The sequence below is a fragment of the Manduca sexta genome, chromosome 3 (genome assembly GCF_014839805.1).
Source record: "Manduca sexta isolate Smith_Timp_Sample1 chromosome 3, JHU_Msex_v1.0, whole genome shotgun sequence".
Lineage (NCBI taxonomy): Eukaryota > Metazoa > Arthropoda > Insecta > Lepidoptera > Sphingidae > Manduca > Manduca sexta.
Genome location: NC_051117.1, coordinates 8,452,362 through 8,475,001, shown reverse-complemented (window position 1 = coordinate 8,475,001; position 22,640 = coordinate 8,452,362). Strand labels below are relative to the sequence as shown.

The 22,640-nt window shown below is 35.5% G+C and overlaps 1 protein-coding gene across 5 annotated transcripts in view; it reads left to right on the top strand.

Annotated features, from left to right (window-relative positions):
* Positions 1-1,323: 1,323 nt before the first annotated feature.
* The window catches only part of LOC115442954, a 95,546-nt gene continuing 74,229 nt past the window's right edge, over positions 1,324-22,640 (top strand). For 2 of the 5 annotated variants that reach the window (XM_030168167.2, XM_030168159.2), the window contains exons 1-2: positions 1,325-1,499; positions 14,402-14,535. In XM_030168167.2, the coding sequence (XP_030024027.1) occupies positions 14,479-14,535 (57 nt within the window). In that variant the 5' untranslated portion in view covers positions 1,325-1,499; positions 14,402-14,478. Of the gene's footprint in view, positions 1,500-14,401; positions 14,536-22,640 lie in introns of all 5 variants that reach the window. The other 3 variants (XM_030168172.2, XM_030168169.2, XM_030168171.2) reach the window with 3 other exon arrangements.

Sequence of the window (22,640 nt, the reverse complement as noted above, 5' to 3'; positions counted from 1 at the left end):
TAATTTCTTGCCAGTTCTTCTCTGATAAAACTGATCTTGTGATAGAGTTGATTTATGACGGAATCTAAATAATGTATACCATTTTATGGATCCAAATAAACTATTTCATTTCAATTATGCTAACTCGTCTCGTCAAACAAACACTTAAAACAACCTATAACAAAGTAAACTAACAAACTACGGATACGCAGGCGGGGAAGTTAGAGTGCTATCCTACAGGAACCTCTAGTAATATTATTAAGCAAAGTTATACATTAAGAATGGGAAAACTTTGACTTCACATAATTAGCCTTTAGAAATATTACTGAATATAAAATCATAACTCAATATCTAAGAGAGGAACATTCACACGACATTTCAACTAAACTAAAATAATAAAAACCTCAAGTAACGGCTAGAGGAACTGTAAAGTATTTCGAATGAAAGAATAAAGTGGTAAATAATTAATCGCAAAATAATCCAGCTTTCAAAAGTCTTATTTACTGACGGTACAAAACGCAAACCAATATTTCTCCATACGAATATTCCCATGCTTGAAAATTTAAGTGACTGCACCCCACGCCTAATAAAAAAATTCAATAAATAATAATATAAAACGATCTTAGATACAGCCCACCTTAATCTCAATTATAATCATCAATATCTTATCACAAAATACGCTTAAAACCTGGTAGCAAAGTTAAAATTTCTACAAACAAAATTATAAATTAAAATCTAAGATGGAGGCCACAAAAATCAAATATATTTCAAAGAAAACACCTTAAAATCTTCGAATTATGTCTATAAAATCCAAAACACCTGGTTCTGATACGCTATAATTGCCCGCCCGATTCGCACCGGCAAAAACTAGTGCTGATTACAAGTTGTTAACATCCAGTTACGGTAAACGGAGGCCCTAACAGCTGCACTCATAAATTGACATTTATAGGTTAGTAATCCATGCACGCGAACACTTCAACACACAAAAGCACCAACCCGCCCCGTCCCCAAAAATATAGACAAAATCAATACGATCGTAAGGATTGTATCATTATTTACTCGCTTTATGTTTGTAATTAAGTCATCAGAATCGATAAAAGCAATTTACAATCGAATTATCAAACGTCATATTTGGCGCTTAAACGTCAAACGTCAGCCGCCATTTTGTCGTAGCTTATTGGCGAGCGGAGGGTTGTTTTCGACGAAACATCGAATTTGTATCCGTCCCGTTCTAACACGGTTACATAATACGGAAACCGGCGAGCGTTGTTACGTTTTGTGTCGAGTTCCGCATGCGGGCAGATAGTCGGGGGTAGTTATTGATTTTTCTCGGAGTTTGCGGCAGTCGCCTAGCAAGCCGGTGTCCAGCGCGAAAAACACGGCCGGATCGCGCTCGCGTTTTCGTCAAAACATTTCATTTAATTTAGAAAAAAATAACACACGTAAAGAAATAAATTTCGAAATTCGAAAATCGATTCGTTGTTGTTGAAGTGCGGTGACAGTGCTGGGATACCAATTTCGTAAGTAAATTATTATTTTATTCGAGGACACGCTCGATCAATTTTATTAACGCATAGAACACGTTGCTTTTATATCCAATTAAAAAATAAAATTAAAAATATTATTAAAAATCAATCGTCATCAGCTGATACTGGCAGCTTGCAAATGTCATTAATACAGATTAAAAACTCACCAATTTAACGAGCGCCAATGGCTGCCTGAAGAGTTTGTTCCTCCCAACGACGTGGTGTACATTCATTTTATTATTTAAAAAATATTCTCACACGTTCAAATGAGTCCGGATGCGAGAGACCACTGATTTTATCTCAATGATGCGTATACATTGCTGGTTCTATATCTAACCCATGGTGAACACTATAAACGGCATTGTTAATGTATAGCGAAGGACATGCCTGAGATGTGGTGACGTCATGGATCGTTAACACCACGGACGATGACGTCACTCGTCCCTGTTCCACTCCCATGGGATGCCATGGGAGCCATTAACATCTGCAATCAAGATTAATTGTTTTATGGGTAGTTATCGTTAATTACTCTTGAGATTTGACTGAAAATCATTGTCTTAGTATTCATTTGGACTTTCCTTTATATCCTTAAAATATAGATCATTCTACAGTTTTTGTAGCAAACAGCGTTTATTTTAGTTTACCATTTTTTGCATAGATCATCATTTTTTGCACACCTCATTGTGAAATGTAAACTTGATAAGTTAAAATACTAAACGGGAAACGTATTGATCAATTTCAGATAGATTTATTTTGAATACAGTTAGTTGACGACGCGATGTACCGATCATTTTATTGTTATAGATGACTTCAGAAAAAACATTTTTTTTTTTATTTCTTTGAATGACGAGACGGTCTTGCCGTTCACCTAATGGTAAACGATACGATCGCCCATGAACAGAAGAATCACCATCCAATAAATTATAAAACCTTAAATTACAAAGTATTGTTTGGTATTCCTCTGCGCTCGCCATCCCGAGACATGAGATGTTAAGTCTCATTATGTCCAGTTACATTAGCTACAATGTTCTTCAAACCGGAACACAGCATTAACTACACACTGCTGCTTGGCGGCAGAAATAGATATTGCAGTGGTACCTACCCAGGAGGACTCTCACATATGAGAGACCTACCACCAATGATGATGAACGATGCTATATTACTGATCGATAAAAATTATTAATTTAACATATTGTTATTAAACATATCTCCTATTTACTCACACGCATTTTTATCCGATGGTATAAGCAAGGGTGTAACAAAGACACACATCACCATTTGTCTTCCGTCCCATGATGTGATAGAGTCTATAGTAACAAGGCAGAGCCATAAGGAACTTCGTATCAGCTGGTATTAATACTATTTATTAGCACTCCTCATAGATTAAGTAACATCTCGCCATGGGAAAAAATAATAATAGCATGGTATTAAGATTTCGTAGAAGTCCTTGGGAGAGCATTATTCATAAGCTTACAGTAGAAGACTACTGGTAACCCCTAGCATTGGAAAGAGAGTTTCACCAGAGTTTCTTGCCCGTTCTTCTCTAGTGACTGCTTTCCGATCTGGTAGAGTTAATATTGACGGAATCTAAATAATGTATAACATTTTACGGATTCAAATAAATCATTTAATTAGAAAGGTCCTGACGCTATTTAGAAGCAGGCCGCCGTCGGTCTCTGATTGAGAACCCCCAGTACTATTTAGAAACAAATTTGTAGATGACGGATAGCCCCAACGTCTTCTGCTTTCCTAGTCAGTTCAGGATCAATAAACAAACAAACATCACGCCTTCATCATCGGGTAGGCAGAGGTACAACTAGACCACTTTTCGCCTGTTCTGTCCTGTGAATATTTGGCGAGCCTATCGCCATACTGGACACAAATACCTGACTCCGGGCTGATATGGAATAAAATACCATCATTTTTCCCGAACCAGGATTGAAACTCAGAAGCTCAGATCCATCGTACCGCATAGGCTTACATCTAAGATACAGGCAGTCTTAGTCATTTCAGAATCTTAAGGAATATCTCCACGAAAAATTGGAAACTACCTCCCATTTTGGTAATATTTATTCAGACGTTGTAATAAGCTGTTCAGAAATCACTATATCCTCTGTTCTCCTAGTAAATTCGGGATCTTACATAGTATCAAAGGTATCTGGTATGTATTTATACGTTAATGAATTTTTTATACCTTTCTTCTTCGGGTAGTCATAGCTTAAATAGCTAGTGATAGCCTGGTAGGTTAGCTAGGTTAAAACCTTTATAGTCCTCACCGGTGAGGATCGCGATGCTTTCCTCTCTTTATCTTTATTAAGATTATATACATCATTGTTATTTCTTCCTTCCTGCCAACCCGAGCTATCTCCTTTGTTTACTTTGTACTCTTTCATTTATTATATGTCCAATATTAAATGTCTGTAGTTATATAAGCGACTTAATTGGAGTAATAATTAAATATTGTCATGTACCTTGACTTAATAAAGCACAACTATGTTCGCCTATTTGATGATGAAAGCATTTTATTTATTTACAACAGTCATAACGGTGAAGGAAAACATCGTGAGGAAACCTGCACATCTGAGAAGTTCTCTATAGGAATTTCGAAGGTGTGTGAAGTCTACCAATCCGCACTAGGCCAGCGTGGTGGACTAAGGCCTAATCCCTCTCAATAGTAGAGGAGGCCCGTGTTCAGCAGTGGTCAAGTATATAATACAGGACTGATATTATTATTATATTATACAACAATCATACTTAGTCCTTCACCATATTCTCTTTTGGCAAGTCGCAGTCCGCTCAAGCATGTCAAGTATAATAGATCTTAGGCGATAAAAAGAATCCGCATATAATTTTATTCCGTTTGAAGCAGCGGTACATAATTTAAAGTATCTCAAAGAATACTTACGAACATCTGTCTCTAATGCTCGAAACATTTCAGTCTCAACAAGTCTTATTTAAATCTTCCTGCATAAATATACGTTTCTGGTACAAACAAAACTAAAAGTAATCGAAATTAACGAAAAAAAAAACATATTTTTAAAATTAGCCGTATAATACTAATAAAAAAATCGGCTCAATGATTTATCAGCTAACTTTCTATAAACAAACTTACAAACTTAACTTATTATCAGAGGACAGAAGAAAAAAAGAAACAATTGCCAACCTGCGTATCGCAACAAAACTTCGTTATTTACTTCAGATCCTGTTCCTTTTGTAATCAGTCAGAAAGAAGCTAAAGAATTCTGGCTGAGAATAATTTACTTCGGAACACGCACACTTTTAACAACCATGGATTGTTAGTGAACTATTTCAAATACTTTGATTGCTGACCAGAGGTAGAATTCTCATGACTAAAATCAAATTCATGTCGTAAATTACTTATTTATTTAGTACTTCATATACAAATGTGTATATAGACGGACTTAATGCAGTATCTCTACCAGTCAACCTTAGAGTGGTGCAGAGATAATCATGGTGGTGCATGGAAGATAGGTTGAAAAAAAAAACAAAATCGAATGTGAATTCGAATATCCTCATATAGAATAAGTTGGGAGTGCAACGGTCTGTCGAGATGAATGTCCGCAGGATCAAAAACCAAGGGCACGCTCCCCTGACTTTTCTAAAGTTATGTGTTTTTACTTTGTGAATTATCGCTTGCTTTAACGGTGAAGGCAAACATCATGAGGAACCTGCATACCTGAGAAATTCTTTAAGAACTTTGAGGGTATGTGAAGTCTGCCGATCTGCACTAGCCAGTGCGGTGGACTAGGGCCTAATCCATCTCAATAGTAAAGAGGGCCGTGCCCAGCAGTGGCACCACATATAATACAGGACTGATATTAAAATTATATATGTAATATATAAAGAACTAAGATAGTAACTCTTCCGCTTCACTCGAAAGTAATTGCAGGACCCTCATTTTGAACGCTAATCGCTTAGTGGACGCGTATTTAGGTACTGCTATGTAAATAATAAAATACATCTATTGATTAACTAATCAATTGTTTGATTAACTTCACTGGTAGAAGGATATATTTTATATTCACCCGGATAGCGACCACGGTACACAAGGTGTTAAAACCCACCACAGTGGCCCACGTAAGTGTGGCGCGTTCCGGGTTCAGCCTGTGTATATCCGGCTCCAACAGGCCGGCATAATTGTGTTGACGGCCAAAGGGTAATCATCTCTCATCAGTCGACATTCTATTGGTCTCCACTCTAATTTTCTTCAGGTACAGAGGGGCACTGTGCCGTGCTCATAAAAAAAAATGTCTGTTTGCGAGCGACTGCCGTTGCCCGCTGTCTTACATCTCTATAAACTATAACAAACACTCCCTCCTCAAAAACAATATTTTATACCACCGCACGTAGTTTGTAGTACTATTTCTTATTTGTAGTGTAAATAAAGGACTTTGCAACGTGACCACAAAATTGTTTTATCCTTTCCAAGATTTCAAACTATATATACCAAATTTTATCGAAATCCGTTCGATAGTTTCCAAGTTTATCGAGTTTCGACAGACACGGCGGAGAACTTTGTATTATGATACTTTTTTTTAAATATAAGTTGATTCAGTAACAAAAACTCAGTTGTATAATATTTTTAAGGTTTAAGCATTCTAGTAAGTATAAGAATACTCGTGTCAGCGTACTTCGCTCCTCCATGACAATAACATACTAAAGAATATCCAGTAGACAGTGCAGGCGTACCAAATCAATTTAAGTAATGTAAAATTTAAACTTATAAAATACATAACGTAGATATAGGTAAGGACGTATATTTTAATGTCGATAAACATTCAAAAAACACTTAATATTTGCAATCGATAAACAAGCCCAGACGCTCAGCTGCGAAGCCTCGCGAAGTTCCTGACCTAAAGCTTTGTCTAAAGTTTATAATTTGACAACCGACACAAGCAGCTTAAACGCTCCCGGAACGCCGAAACTTATTAAACTTAAGCAAGTTCTTAAACGTAGTTGTATCGAATGGATTTTGGGCAGGTTTTGTTTTATTGCTCAAGGTAACTGACTACTGCTAAAGAAATGGATGTAGTTCTTGGCGGAGTAGACATTAGGAAATCAACATGGCCATTTTAGAAGTCACCATTTTGCCCAAACCTTTCGACTAGCTTATTGCCGTCTACTGCTGAACCTAGGTCTTCCACAAGCGCTACCCATTCTGGTTTTGACAGCCCGCATCCATCTTTCGCCATTTCAAGTCTGTTAACACCAGTATTAGAACTTATCCTACTCAAATTTCAAGTCCCAAAATCGTCGACACAATTTGAAGCATGTTGTGTTTGACTTAGTTTTTACAATCGCCTGGCTGATGTCAACCTACAGGAAATACATTTCCGACGAAATAGAGTTTAAAAAATCTATTGTCTAACCTGGGATTTGAATTCAGAACCTTGGCCATTACAATACACTCAAATTTGAGCAGACTTCAGCTACGAAAACCCCACAAATAAATGCTGGTAACAACACACATTTCTTCAGCCTCCAGTCGACATCGCGTCGACGCTACGGTCATAAATATGAGTTAGTACCACAGTTATCTTAGATGTATGGACATTACTCTCAGAAAATCTTTTTCCCAGGATATTAATCAAGGTAGCTGTGCAGGTTATACACTACTTTGGAATTCTGGTAGTGATTTTGTTACTTTGTTATGAAATAATAATTTAGGTGACGCTCCAATGACTTATTTAACAGTTTCAATCAATATTATTAGGGTAGTTTCTTATGTTTAATTTTGGACATTATTTTTATATGTAACAGAAAAATTAGTAAAACAACATCAAAATAGATGAAAAAATAAAGCAGTTATTCATATTTCATATATTTTTGGGAGCAAAAGTGAGGGCGTTCGCGTTATTTCTTTCTCATGCAGGCAGCTTTATGACCGGTGACATTCGGTGACGTCACAGTTTGCTATTATTACTATTCGACAGACCCCCCTTCCACAAAATTTCTTAGCTTATTTCTAACTTATTTATTATTAAGTAGACTTTAAAAAATATTTTCCCTTTGTTTATGAATGACATACCGTTTCGCTTCTGTGTGCCGTCCCATGACGTGATAGGGGACGAGCCTATTACCATATCGGGCACAAATTTCATACTTCGGACTAATAATGAACATTAAACGCGATATTCCTCTACCCGACCTTTCAAACTTGCAACATAAAGATAATATTCCGAAGTAACACGCTCCTGCAATTAGTTCCGCAACAAATTCCCTACTTTATCCCTGTTTGTGATAGATGAGACAGTTCCGGCAGGATAATCTAGGCAGCAGATAACCTAGGGTGCTCGAATTACGTCAGATGTAATTGTGGGGTTCTTTTTGGCACATTTATATTTTGGTGCAAGGTTTTTTAAGAGGAATTTTATGTTATGGTAAATCCTTGATCGCTCGTATAATATAAGGTATATGATTAAAAAGGATTTCTCTTTTTATGATATTTACAAAAAGAAATAATTGGGGAGACATCATTCTAATATTATTTAATTATTGTCTTTTCCGGCCTATAAAACAATTAAAATTATACATAAAAAGATCTTTCTATGGAACAGTTAAATGTAAAGAAGATAAAATATTTGTTTCGCTTATTTATTTAATAATAATCAAGACTGTTTATATATTTGAAATAATTATAAAAACCTGATTTTCGGATTTCAACTAAATTAATACCTTTATTTCTGGCAAACTTAATTCATATTGTACAGACTTAACAGCAAATTATGTCGGATTTTGTTAATTGTGGTCGCCTGTAACTTAGTAGTATGATTTGAGTGCTTAATGTATCACTGGCGATCTAATAAAATAATATAATATAAAAAAAAATTAAATGTTTTTGACGCCAAAATATAATCGGACATTGCTCTCTTGCCCAACCCAAATGAATTACCCGTATCCTGTAAACTGAGAACATTTCAGGAACAAATCTATCCCCAATGTTGGCACGTCGCCTAAACAAATAGCCATGTTGGAACCAATTCATGAACTCGGTAATGGATTTGTGGAATCATCGAATTTGGCCAGTGTTTTTCCTCCAATTTGGGGAAATCCATATACTTTTTGGCAATGATTTTCGATTTTTCAATGATTATCTTTAAATACTTGCTGGGTACAGACGAATAGTCACGAACACGAGTGTGTAAACAACTTATTCGGCTGTATTCGTTGCTCAAAATTCATAGTCATATTTATTCAATAAGTTATTCGGCGAATTAGTCGCCAATAGTTTAAACATTGTAAGTCAGAAGTCCCTATTCCGTCTACGGGGGCATACACGTCTTTTGGCAATTACAAGCGTTCTAATCGAAGGACAGTTTTGATAGTTGTAAGGGTGAATAGGTGATTTCTTGTCTCTCTCCCCTATACGGCTATCGAAGCTGTCCTTCGCATATAAAGCCCGTAATTGCTAAAAATTATACCGCCTTCAAAAAACTAAAAAAAAAAATACATTACCTATATACTGGTTACGAATTTTGGAGTCGGTTTCTAATTAAAATTGCTAGTTAAGCTAGATGAATACATGAACAAAGATTAGATGTTGAATAAAATTATCAATTGCAGGTGGTAGGATATATTTTATATCTGCCGGGATAGCGACCACCGTACACAAGGTGTTAAAACCCGCCATAGTGGCTCACGTAAGTGTCGCGTTTCGAGATCAGCCTGTGTATATCCGGTTTCCAACGGGCCGGCATAATTGTGTCGACTGTCGAAGAGTAATCATTCGTCAGTCGACGTTTTATTGGACGTCACTGCCTAACCCGTATAGAAAAAGAAACAACGTCATTTCATACATGCTTAGCGATAATAGATATTACTTGATCCAAAACAGGGTCAAAAGACTTTTCAATCAACCTTAAAACATGTCAACATCCTGGAATCGAACTCCAACCTACATCTCGTCCAACTGCATCATTACTGACATGAGAATCGATAGAGCTTGGCTGGGTTCCATAAAATTATTTTCTGCAGTCCAGAGCGAGATGGCGATACGTCATGTCTCGTTCTACAATTGTGTTTACAGACTGCATCTGCATTTTACGCATTTATGCTCTTTGTAGAGACGCAGGGGCGGATTTAGGGAGGCTGTGGGGAGCGTGACACCCATAAAAACTTTTTAGTGTGCTTTCTTGTTCAAACTATTACACTTATTTGCATTTATTTTCTTTGTAGAGACACAGGGGCGAATTTAGGGAGATTATGGGAGTCATAATACTTAATGGAAATATTTAATGTTATTTGAAAGTGTTTTGTATGCTATTGAATTTTTATGTGTGTGTGCAACGGGTGTACTCTGCACGTATTTTATTATGTGCGGCCACTATATTGAAGCACGTAACAAACTGTCAGATATCTACAAACCCCATCCTCCGATTTAGATGGTTTGGATTCGATGACGAGCCTTCGCATTGACCCATTATGTCACAAAAACTTATATTATGTGACATTATTGACCAGCTAACTAGGCCTATCGTATAATGCAAGGAGGGCGCGAACCTTTAATGCTTAGCTCTCGTTAGCTTTTAGTTTTTCCCAAATGTTTATGCCTTTGGCGCCCGTGACGTCACAAAACGTCTCAGTGGAAGATCAGCGCTGGTTTTTATCCCGAGCTGGGCTCATTTTTGTGACGAGCAAATACATTTAAATATATATTTTTCTGTAATTATTATGTAATTTTGCTTTTACAAATATTTTTTTTCTTTTCTCTTTCTTTCTAATGGCTAACGTGCTATTATTTATAAAAAAAAATATGGCTTGTAACATGCCGTCCAGAAGCGATTTTACCTATCCGAGTGCCTCTTTAAAGGGACTATTTTATGACTCAACAGTTTTTGTTAATTTTTTTATCGGTGCTCGTCAAAATGGCTTCACCTGATGTTAAGTGAAGTAAAGCCCAAAGAGAGATACATAGACAATGTTCGGCATATTACTCGCGTGCCCGAATTTTGTCACGTGCTACCACTGATACGCATTAATCTCTGTGATTCCGGGGCTAGATTTGTGACCAGGATAGCGATGGTTCGATTTACAAATTTTCTGTTTTATTATACTTTTTAAAATTATTCATTGAGAATACCAAATAGCAATAATCAATATTTGGAAATGGCAGTCACGTTGCAGGCATAAATGCTTACATAAATTATTTTAATATTTCATAAAATTTACAATTTTGACACGTTTGGAACATCCTTGGTGTAGTGTATTAAAAAAATATCTTCATTGTAAAATTTATGTAAACTACAGCGCGCTGAAAAAAGCTAAAAGCGGCGATAGCCTAGTTGGGTGTGGAACGGACTGCCAAGGCGAATGTCCGCAGATCCAAATCCCAAGGGCACACACCCCTGACTTTTCTAAAATCATGTGTGTCTTCCTTTGTGAATTTATCGTTCGCTTAAACGGTGAAGGATAACATCGTGAGGAAACCTGCACATCTGAGAAGTTCTCTATAAGAATTTCGAAGGTGTGTGAAGTCCACCAATCTGCACTAGGCCAGCGTAGTGGACTAAGGCCTAATCCCTCTCATTAGTAGAGGAGGCCCGTGCTCAGCAGCAAGCAAGTATATAGTACAGGGCTGATATTATATACAGCGCGCTGTAAAATTGTTTACAAGAGACTCACGATGATCTAAGTACCTCAACAGAGTACATTCGCTTTATAAGTACATACGAGTATATTTCCAAACGTAATTGAATTGGTATAAAAATTCCTAGCCGATTGCATAGTATGAAAAATCTGGCAGCGAGCCAATATGTACCAGTCTGTTTTATTTTAAGCCAAACTCTACAGACATTTCTTAAAAACATGAGACTAAAAAGGTATTATGTTGACTGAGTGCATTGCCCGCGACTGCGCTTGTCCCAAAATCCGTCCCTGGGTCAAAAGTAGGGATATTCCTTTATATGGACACGACAATATGATTCCATTGCAGATTGTCGTTTGAAGCGATGATTACCTCTCGCCAGTCGACACAATTGTGCCGGCCTGTTTGGAACCTGATGTACCTAGGGTGAACCGAGAACGCGACATACGTGGGTCACTATGGCAGGTTTTGCGCTTTACGTAGGGTAGCCGCTAACCAGGTTGATACAAATATCCAGTCTAACTCCTGGACATTATAATTGTAGCCAGTGTAACTACTGGACATAATAAGACTAAATGTCTCAGGATGGCGAGCGCAGTGGAATACCAAACAATACTTTGTAATTCAAAATGTTGGGTGGTGTTTCTACTGTTTATGAGCGGTCATGTCGCTTACCATCAGGGGCCTTATTCTCTATCCCGCACGTTATTTTGACAGTGCGTAACAAGCACGTAACACAACGCATCATGTTTAGGACCATAGAAATTTGGCTTACAGAATACCATTCCACGCACATTTCTCGAAGATAACATGACACGGCCGCGTTACGCGTTTACACTATCATACAGAATAAGGGCCCAGACGAACGGCAAGCTCGTCTCGTCAAAGTAACAAAAAATATGTCCTAATAAATACCAGTTTACATTAAATAATATTATTTCTAACTCCTCCATATTCTTATATTTGATTTTATTACGGTTTATCAGTAATTAGGGCTCGCAGAGACTCACCGAGCTTCGCCGATCGTTGTCATAAAATTTATTCTGCCGATCCTGGCTTACTGGAGTTGCAGTAGTGGGTTTTAGGGCGGATAGTTTCGTTTACTTACCTTACTTCCTCTAAGTGATATTTCAAAATCATTATTCGTTACTGTAGCTTTATTTCCAGAGCCCTTGTAAGGATAAGGTCACAAAACCCGCGCGTCATCAAATTATAATTTGTGTGCCGCCTTCGTCACGACATGTGATCCATCATGGAGATTGTTTATGGATTCCGGTGGTCGTTATTTTGACATATTATGATGGAGCCCTTGTTTTATCGTGTTTGAAGTAATTAAGTTTTAACTAGCTGTTGTTAGCTAGCTCGCTTAGTAGAGATAGCCTAGTTGGGTGTGGACTTCCGAGACGAATATATGCAGGTTCAAAACCCAAAGGGCACACACCTCTGATATTTCTAAAATTATGTTTGTATTATTTGTGAATTATCACTTGCTTTAACGGTGAAGGAAAACATCGTGAAGAAACCTGCATACCTAAGAAATTCTCTACAGGAATTTCGAGGGTGTGTGAAGTCTACCAATCCGCACTAGGTCAGCGTGGTGGACTAAGGCCTAATCCCTCTCAGTAGTAGAGGAGGCCCGTGCCCAACAGTGGGATAGTATATAATACAGGGCTGATATTATAGGTGTTTGTGGTGGTGTTGCAAAGGTTGTTTTTATACAAATAGTAGAACACTTTATTGAATAACCAACAAGAGACAAAATTCAACATAAAAAAAGGTAACTACAATGGGCGGTTTTATCCATAAAAGCAATTTCTTCCAGACCTTTTGGTGGACAGGAATTGATGTATGACAGTGTATGTATAACTATAATTTGGGTCAGGAATGTGGTAGGTACTTATCTCATATGTGAGAGTCCGCCTTGTTAGGTGCCACCGCAATGTCTATTTCTGCCACCAAGCAGCAGTGTGTTGTCACTGTTGTATTCCGGTTTGAAGAACATTGTAGCCAGTGTTACTACTGGACATAGTGAGCCTTAACATCTCATGTCTCGGGATGGCGAGCGCGGTGGAATACCAAACAATACTTTGCAATTCAAGGTGGATGGTGTTTCTACTGTTTATGAGCGGTCGTATCGCTTACCATCAGGCGAGCGGCAAGCTCGTCTCGTCATTCAAAACAATAAAAAATGGTCTATATAACACAATTCCGATCGAGTTATAGATTAATCTACCAAAAAACATCTACGAAATATTTTTTTAAAGTCACAATCTACTATGATCCATTTTGCATTTTTTTATTTATTTCTGGGAGCGAACACCTTCCTCACCTACAATTATTATGCTATAAGAATGATAACCTATAAGAATAACAGCGAATTCAAAAAACTAAAGCGGACGAAAACTAGATCTGGAGCTACCCACTTATTATCCCAGCTGTAAAAAAAAAAAAAAAATCGTTTCGAATATGTACCAATTTAAACAACTCTCGCAAAGCAATCTTTGTAACATTGTGATTTAAAATGGAGTCAAATTAACCGAAAATCGTGACTAACACGCGGCGAAACACTTTTTGTAAGCATTGACTTAAAATTACATAACTGTTTATTTACTAAGCTCGTCTCATTGGTTCAAATGTTTGTCGCTAGATGTCGTTATATAGTTTAACTTAACGACGTATCGGTACGTTGAATTATAAGTGCAGTCACCCACAAGTACCTAAACATATTTAAAACTTGAAATCGTCTGTATACTTTGTGTGCTTGTCAAAATTATCTTTCTTCACAAAAATTAAATTTACGCAAATAAAATATGTTTCAATGTATAGGCGATTTGAAATTTTGAATTTCTTCAGATACTTTTATAGTCGACGTTCTGCCATAAAATGAAATTTTTATAACTTTTTTATATACTTCAGCAAGGGCTTGGTCCAGGAGGTCCATATTGTGTGGATTGATTAAAGAGAATTTACCTGGGACTTCATTACCTCAGAGTATTTACATCAAGCAAGCTGCCTGGCGTAAAAATGTAGCCAAAATGATTCTGGAATTTATAAAACTTATCAGTGACTAAGCGTCCATACAACCAGGTTCCTACAGGCTTCCATTTTAGGTTTATTTACGTTTGTCTCTGTTATTGAGTTTTTGGTAAATTCACCGCGACATGTTAACTAAGGCAATTTTTATTTGCCTCGAGTTTCCATCTGAAACATATCACCCTTGACCACTGAAACTTGTGTATGATATTGCTTACGATTTGTAACTGCCTTCTAACTTGTAATTTTTTATCCCCAGCAGCGAATGAACACAAAGCCCCGGAACAGTAGGGCGTAGAGTGAGGCCCAAGCGAGCGCCCCCGAGGCAACCACCAGATGATCGGCTCATTTTGGAACCTGTGCCGCGCGTGCCCTTCCATGCCTGTTGATAAGGTAAGTTTAAGTTCACAAATTATCAAGAACTCTCCTGAATGTCGCTATGAATCTAATTCTAACCCTTTTTTTCCTAATTTCCGTTCAGTCGGGTCATATTTATGATTCTTTGGAATTGTTTGTATATATCAGGTAACTCGCTGATGCCCATATTTTATGCTATGTTTTAAATAGTATTTTGAAGGAACGTGACTAGTCTAGATGCAGCTATTTTTTATTTGCAATAGATATAGTATTTGTTTAGTTTTATAAATATGGTAACCAGTATAAATACTACAAAATTCTATACTGTACACAGCGATATACTACTGTAGACTACCCTACGAAAGGTCTAGATCTTTAATCTGTGTAAATAATTTAAAAAATGTGCACGATAGACAGTGACATCTTTCTCTCGCCCCAGACTACTACCAAAGCTCTAGATCTTGTAAATTAAACTATACTCAAAATGAAAATGTTGTCCACTTATATTATTTTATACAACAATGCCAAACTTAATACTAGAATCATTGTCTATTTGAAAACCAGTGCGAAATTAGCCCAATGCCTGTAATTAAACTGATGAGACCCATCCCGGCCTCGCCCATGTTAAACTTAGTATGTTAGTAACTCTATACTGACCGAAATTACCCGTTGGTTAACCACATCATTTCCGTACCGAATACCCTGAAATGTTGACCTTAATGTAGGACGCCATGGATGCCTAAATTACACGTGTTTTAGGAACGTAGGTATATGTGAATATGTGTCTTTTTATTTACGACAATTATTATACAAATTATTTGTTTTGGTTTTAGTGACTATTGAATATTCATGATAATCGGCCAATTCCGAGTTCAAATTTTATTTAATAAAAATTATCTACCTAATTTTTAAACTTATTTCTTTTTAATATCAGATAATTGTGTATTACCAAAACAAGATTACTTATGTATAATAATTATAATATATTATATATAATTTTCGTTGTCATAAAATTAAACAGAATATAAATAAAGAAATATTCATTAGACATGATAGTATTTTATCATACCTTACTGTTTATGTTATTCACTAATAATATGTGTTTATTAAAATTTGGTAAATAACCTTGAAGTATCCCACCGTACATTACGCAATAATCAAAAACTGTGCATTGTTCCTTCGAACACCAAATTAAAGCATGAAAGCTTATTCTGTTTGGCCCCTAAAATTTTTAACAAAATACCAAATTCAATAAAATCGCTTAATATAGTACAATTTAAAACAAGACTTTTCGATTTACTTAAAAATAAATGTTATTATTCTGTTATAGAGTATTTAAATGATACTGACCCATGAATGATCTCAATATTGTTATTTATTACTTAAGAAAAGAATTTAATTTTGTTTATTGTTTTTAATTATTATTTTATGTAGTTTAGTTTAGTCAAGTAATAAAACCAAATAACTTTATGTAATGTCATAGTCAACATATAACTTATATATTTGTACGCTGACGCAACAGCAAAGCATTGTGAACAAATTATGTATTACTATAACACCTGTAAACTAAGTATCTATGCTTACAAATAAATACTTTGATTTGATTTGAACCTTAAGATTCAGTAATCTAAGTAGCAAGGAGTATAAGTATACAATACTTACCAAAAAAAAAAATTACTTTGTTGCAAATGTTAATTAAAAATAAATTTCCTCTAGGTTTGGAAACCATACTGAAGCTGTTTCAAAACTCTTGTTACTTTGTGTACATAGTTCATGCTATTTTCACTATCACGTTTCCAATATCCAAATATTACCCATCCGACGTGATGTCACGTTCGGACGTGAAATTTAATTAAAGCTAGCATTCCAAATCTGTGAGTACACAGCGAAATTAACCAAAACAATGTAGCTGTAGACTATAGGTAAGTTTTATCACGTTGCGTGACGTTGGCGTGAGCGAGTGCTTCGCAGGATTGTCACTTTGACGTCTCATGACGTCTAATTTATTTTAATGTGAAATCTAAGCAGTATGACTAGCGTGATGTATTAATGTTGCGTCAACCCCACTTTAGAGGTAGAAAACTATTGTTAATAATTGAATCATGGTAAATATGTATAAAAGGAATAAAATAAAATGAAAATGAAGCTTAAATGGGTAATAATAAAAACCTATTTCAAGGGCGCCACTTTTTCGCTTTAAGTTACCGTTTTTGGTACAAAATATTAGTACATAATTACCATATTTTACCACAACATGGCGCAGCATTTTATTTTCCTGGTCAGGGTATACTTATTATACAATACCATATTTCTTCATAAACATGGCAACCCTCACCCCAAAAAAGGGGAAGAATGACGCACTCAGACTGACTAATTTTAAGCATAAGGGGTGCACGTTAATAATGTAAAGGCAGCATGAACTTACGTCCAAATACTTTTTAAGTTCATTGTTAGTTCATAATATTAACAAAAGATGGCGCTAGATATATTAAAATTGAAGTACTACTAACCTTCTTACGTAAAATAAGCTATTTCATAGATTTTTATGCGGTTTTTGAACTATCGAAACAAAGTTTGTATAATGTAATATTCATTAAGATTAATTAAATAGGGAATTAATTAATTTATATGAATCGGTAAAATGTTAAACATTATTAAGATTCAGTCAAATTACTCTACAACCAGTACGAAAAGATCTTTCCACCGGGAAGACCGGTCAAGAAAAGTAATTTACTTTTCTATTTAGTTTTGAGCAGCTCATTTATTTACTTGTAAAATAAATTTTCACTTCCCAGATTAGTGCACAACCCTCTCAGGAATCATATTATAATTTAGTGATATATTTTTTCCAATATAGTATTAATTAGATGAGCGAAATGGGTAGAACAATCCACACAAGCAGCACCCTTTTATGACTATAGCGCATGTGCCAGCCATCGACCTCCTCAACCATGTCGGAGGGCAGTGAAAAATAGTTAGATAAGTAATCTGGATAAATTCCCAAACTCTGGCATGCGAAAGAACTATTTTTATCCTATCTTATGAGCCCCTAACCCATCTGGACATTAAGTTCTCTGAATAAAAGCACACAATTACATTATAATTTCTAATATATCACTCTCACCCATTTGCGAGATAAATGAATGAACCACATTGCATATTTTATTCATGTGAATGTCATTTTTATGCTAACAACTACAAGTGTATGTAAATGGGTGCATATCACCCATTTTGAATGTATTTTGCATTTATTGTGGTAATAATTTTTAATGAAACATTCAATTTAAATACCAACGCTTTTTTGTTGAGAATTTCGAAGAAATGAAATATTTTCATTGGATATATTTTACTTTTAACCTCAGCCTACCCTTTCTGACAAAGTCGTGACTTATTTTAAGAAGAAACCATACACTGAAATATTTCACACATTTACTTTACGTGCCTGAATAAAAGATGGCGCCACTGTGTACATTATCGATCGCACAGCCGAAAAGCGTTGTGAATTTTTTATAAGCCGCCAATTATACTCGATATGGCTTCCGGGGAATAGGCTAAAAGCCGATACAGACAGTCTAGGTACTGTGAATGACCTACTCAGGTGTTAAAAGATTATTATTTGAATAATCCTCCATAAGTCTTAACTTAAGAATTGAAATTAAAGAACGTGTATATGATGCTTAATTTAACAGTTATTTCATTGTAACTATCGCCTACTTCATACTGGTCTTGAAATAAAAAGCGTATTATTTACTAACTTTTGTTGGTAAAAATATATAACCATATTAAAGCTCTCCCAGGAATTCCATTTGCTTTAAAACAAACTGAACCGTATGTGTAAATGTGACGATACAATCTTAACCTATCCACATCCAAAACTAATTAAATGATCAAACTACATTACACAAACTATAATTGGACCGAGCTATGCCCGACTGTACCAACGACTTGTTAATATTTGTGGATTATTATTTGTTTAAGCTACATTTTTGTATATAAATAAATAGTTATCAGATATAAGGAGATCTTGACGTGTTTTTTCTGAATAGTAAGGGATCCCATTTGGATTAATTGCGTGTTTAATATCAGTACCTTATTTTTAGATAAATTGTGGTTTGGTACATTTTGGAATAACCGGGTGCAATTGTAAGCTTAAACCAGCAGCTATAGATATTTATTGTTATTACTAGCTAACCCGACAGACATTGCCCGTCCGAACTATGAATTTGCAGCGCGCATTCTGTCAATCGCTGAAATTAACTTCTCTTAAATTTTCTAACGTTCCGCTCAACTACCTTAATTTTTTCTTCCATAAGATCCTTCTCCTGACAGTAACAAACACAACAAAAAAGTAGTGAAATCGGTCCAGCCGTTCACGCATGATGGCGTGACCAAGGGAAATAGGGATTAATTTTTATATATATAGATTATCACTACGCTCTACGTACTTGTAATGAACTATTTATAAGAATGTTCTGATTTGCTCCCTGAACCAAACTAAGTACTCCCCTGGACATAGTATCTAAGTAACTCCTGATCATTTGTATACCACAGGATCATTTTGACACTATGTATTCAGACCATATACTCATTTTTTTTAAATAAGCTACTCTAATCGTAGATATAAAAAATTGTGCAAGTTTCCAACAAAACAAATGTCAATAAAAAATAATTTTAATTTTTCAAAACATCATACCACTACTACAACGCTAAAAGAATTCATCGCAGCGAAAACACTCTGTCAGAAATATACTGACACATTTGCACTAAAGTACAAATTAATAAAAAAATCTGAAAAGTAAATTTGAGATTAGTGGTGAAAATATTCGTTATTATTGAATGATTTTGGCACAAAATTACTAGATGTAAAGAAAAGTATGTTACTTAATTTATCAACGCAATGTCAAAATGACTGTATATTGTGCCATAATATACGAAGATTAGAAACCTATTAATTAAACAAAAGAAACATACGTCTAATGAGGTACTTACAAATGTAAGAGCAACATTACTTCATCAAAGAAACTTATATATGAAGAAGAAAATAGACCATTTGAGCGCAAAACGAGTTCTACAGCGCCTAATTAGGAACTGAGTACATCTTATAATGAAGTGTAATCAGCATTAACCTCATTTCCTACTTACATCTTTGTAATACCTGGATATGGTAAAATATATTTTATTCCGAAGATTTAGGTTGGAATATGGAATCTACAGAAGTTTATCTTTGGCTAGTGACAGCATTTTTGATACCATGAAGTTTTGTCTTTGATTCCCGAGTTATTCGCATGAGGTTTTTGCTATGAAAAAATGTTAAGTTGTCCGGGATTTAAATGTGTTTGATATTTCGATAGACTAAGTCTAGACTCATCGCGTTAATGGTACGGATAACAGATTTAAGCTTGAACACCTGTATCTACCTCTTCTGAAAAAGTCTTTAAGAGACATAATAAGACTTAACATTTCAAGTCTTGGATGGTGAGCGCAGTGGAATACCAAAAATTTTGTAATTGAAGGTGTTGAATGGTGTTGCTACTGTTCATGGACGGTCGTATTGCTTACTATCAAGCGAATGAAAAAGCTCGTCTCGTCATTCAAAGCAATACAAAAACAACAATATACTTAGATTATCAAATTTCATAAAGGCTATTTAAATCGGACAAAACTAGCATTAATTCACGTACTAGTACTAGTCCTAGAAAAAATTTATATAAGCATACAAAAGTTATTTTAAGCTGAAAACAACGGCAATAAGCCCGAGTGTGCACAAAGATAAACTATTGTTTGCCTGTGACGCGGCCGTGTGAATTCTCGCGCTGCATCCACAATGCGCCGCGGTGTCTCTGGATTATAAAAGAAAAGTAAGCTTCAAATATCACATAATAGTATAATATAAAGCCTATCTCGTCTAAGTTGTGTTTTCAAATATTTAATCAAAAGTCTATAAAAGAATGAATATAAAAACGTAGTGACTAAACTAAATATATCTTTAAAAGAAAATTTTGGTTCAAGTAGGCATTACTTTCAATGGAGCAATGATGAATGACCTAAAGTCGGCTTACAAAATATTCTTTGAAAACGATGAAACAATATCTGATGAAAAGATTTGAAGAATTATCAAAGTTGATTTTTGATATAGCGCCATCTGGCGTTGTGCGTTTCAATTACTTTTCTTGGTAAAGCTAAATAATCGAAGAGCGTTGAGTCAAATTAAAATTAATAGATAACTTATCGAACGATCGAAAAATCGCCTCTAGAGTAAATGAATATACATACTATTCCCAGGAACCTGAGTTTTAAATACAAATATTCCGTTATGTATGACACTAAACCAAATAATGCCGGGGTGTGAACCACCCCTGGGGGTGGGAGCAACGCTCCGAAACCTACATAATGTGACCTCAAAAGGGCAAAGGTGAATGACTCCCGTTGTCTTCATGGATTAATCTAGCTTAAGACTGAAGTCGTTTGCTTACCAGTATTTATATAAAATTATATTTAGGGTAATATTACTAGGTTATTAAACGCTCTTTAAATTATAATAGAAAATACAGAATTTATTAAAACTACAAATAAAGTACTAAATAATTTCATTGATTAAATCTAAACCTACCGAGTTTAAACAGACCTCAGTAAAACGTTTTCCCTAGCAGTCGAAATTATTCCCTCGTTTTTTTGTTACACGAATTTAAAAGTAGGTAATATACGCCACTTTGTTCACGTACACGTGAAAGGCACAATCGAATTGAATCCCATTCAACGATCCCTCCATCTCCATAAATCTATTTGAATAAAGAACGCAAAAATTCAAATAATCTCACATTTTCGCGCGTTCGCACTTTGTGCTAGCCAATGGTAGCTCACCTGGCTCGATTGTGATTGGTCGATCCATTAATTCGTAGACGCATTGCTATTGGTCGATGGTCTTATTGGTTTTGCCTTGAACTTTTAGGAGTTTTTTTTAATGCGGTATGTGGAGCAAGGCATCGGGTTTCGGAAGGTAAGGGATGTGTGCTAGGACATCCGATACCCAGTGAAGTGGAAGACAAATGTTTGCCGGGTCATTAATCCAGTGTTGATCAGTTGGAATGGCCGATATGTTCTGGCACATTTTGCGTTAAGTGATATTGTTTGGTACATTGGAAATTGGCTCGTTGGGTTGATCGTATAAATGAAATCTTGTTTCGATCTCCATATTAAAAAAAAAAAAACAATTTTGCAATTTAAAACCACCTGAGTTACGAGGGATTGGAATTTATGTCCTATATAATGATAGACTCGCTCTCTATTACATCATGGATCGCACATAAACTCGATTGTTGGGTGAGCCTCTACTTAACACTTTGGGATTTAGCCTACAGGCTCATGAGGCTATGAAGTTATTAAGCTTATAGTGAATTGTATCAATATTTCACAAAGGCTTTGCTTGAAGAAACGTAAGCAAAAGTTTTTTGATCTTAATTAGCACTAGGGAAAAACTCATTTTCATTCAAAAGTAGCATAGTATGCTCAGTTCAAACTGCCACTGAAAATAAAAAAACAAAAATAAGTATTTTACAAAAGTTAACGAAGCAATATTCATTGAAAGCGTAATAAAATTTCGGCAAATGGCACTGTTTGTACAATTCAGCAACGTAAAAACATTAGTATAAAGTACAAAAAACGTTTACAAACACCGGTATTACCCGGTACCAGTTATTAATACCGATTTCCTCAAGCACGCAGTAACTGAAAAAGTTAGGCACGACAAAAACTTTTTTCACGTAAACTCATAAAAACCTTAAAACGATGTAAATAAGTTTTATTCTTACAAGTTTTATTTCGAGAGGAAAAAATAAAAAGTAAATCGGACAACAACCTCGTTTCGTTGGCGCTGTTGCGTAATTTGGCGGGAAAATATTATCTGTGGCGTAAAATTTTGCAGCCCGGACGCCATGTTTAATTTAATGGTGTACCTACATAATTTTGAGGCCAACTGTTTGACCAACGACATAATGGACTACATTTTACGGTTTACACAGTCTTGAGTTGCTAACATTGTAAACACATAAAGACCTTTTTTCTTTGAGAATTAGTTCTAGATATTTCCAGCGCATGAGTTAACGGCGGGAATATGCAATGATTTACGAATACTTTATTTAAAA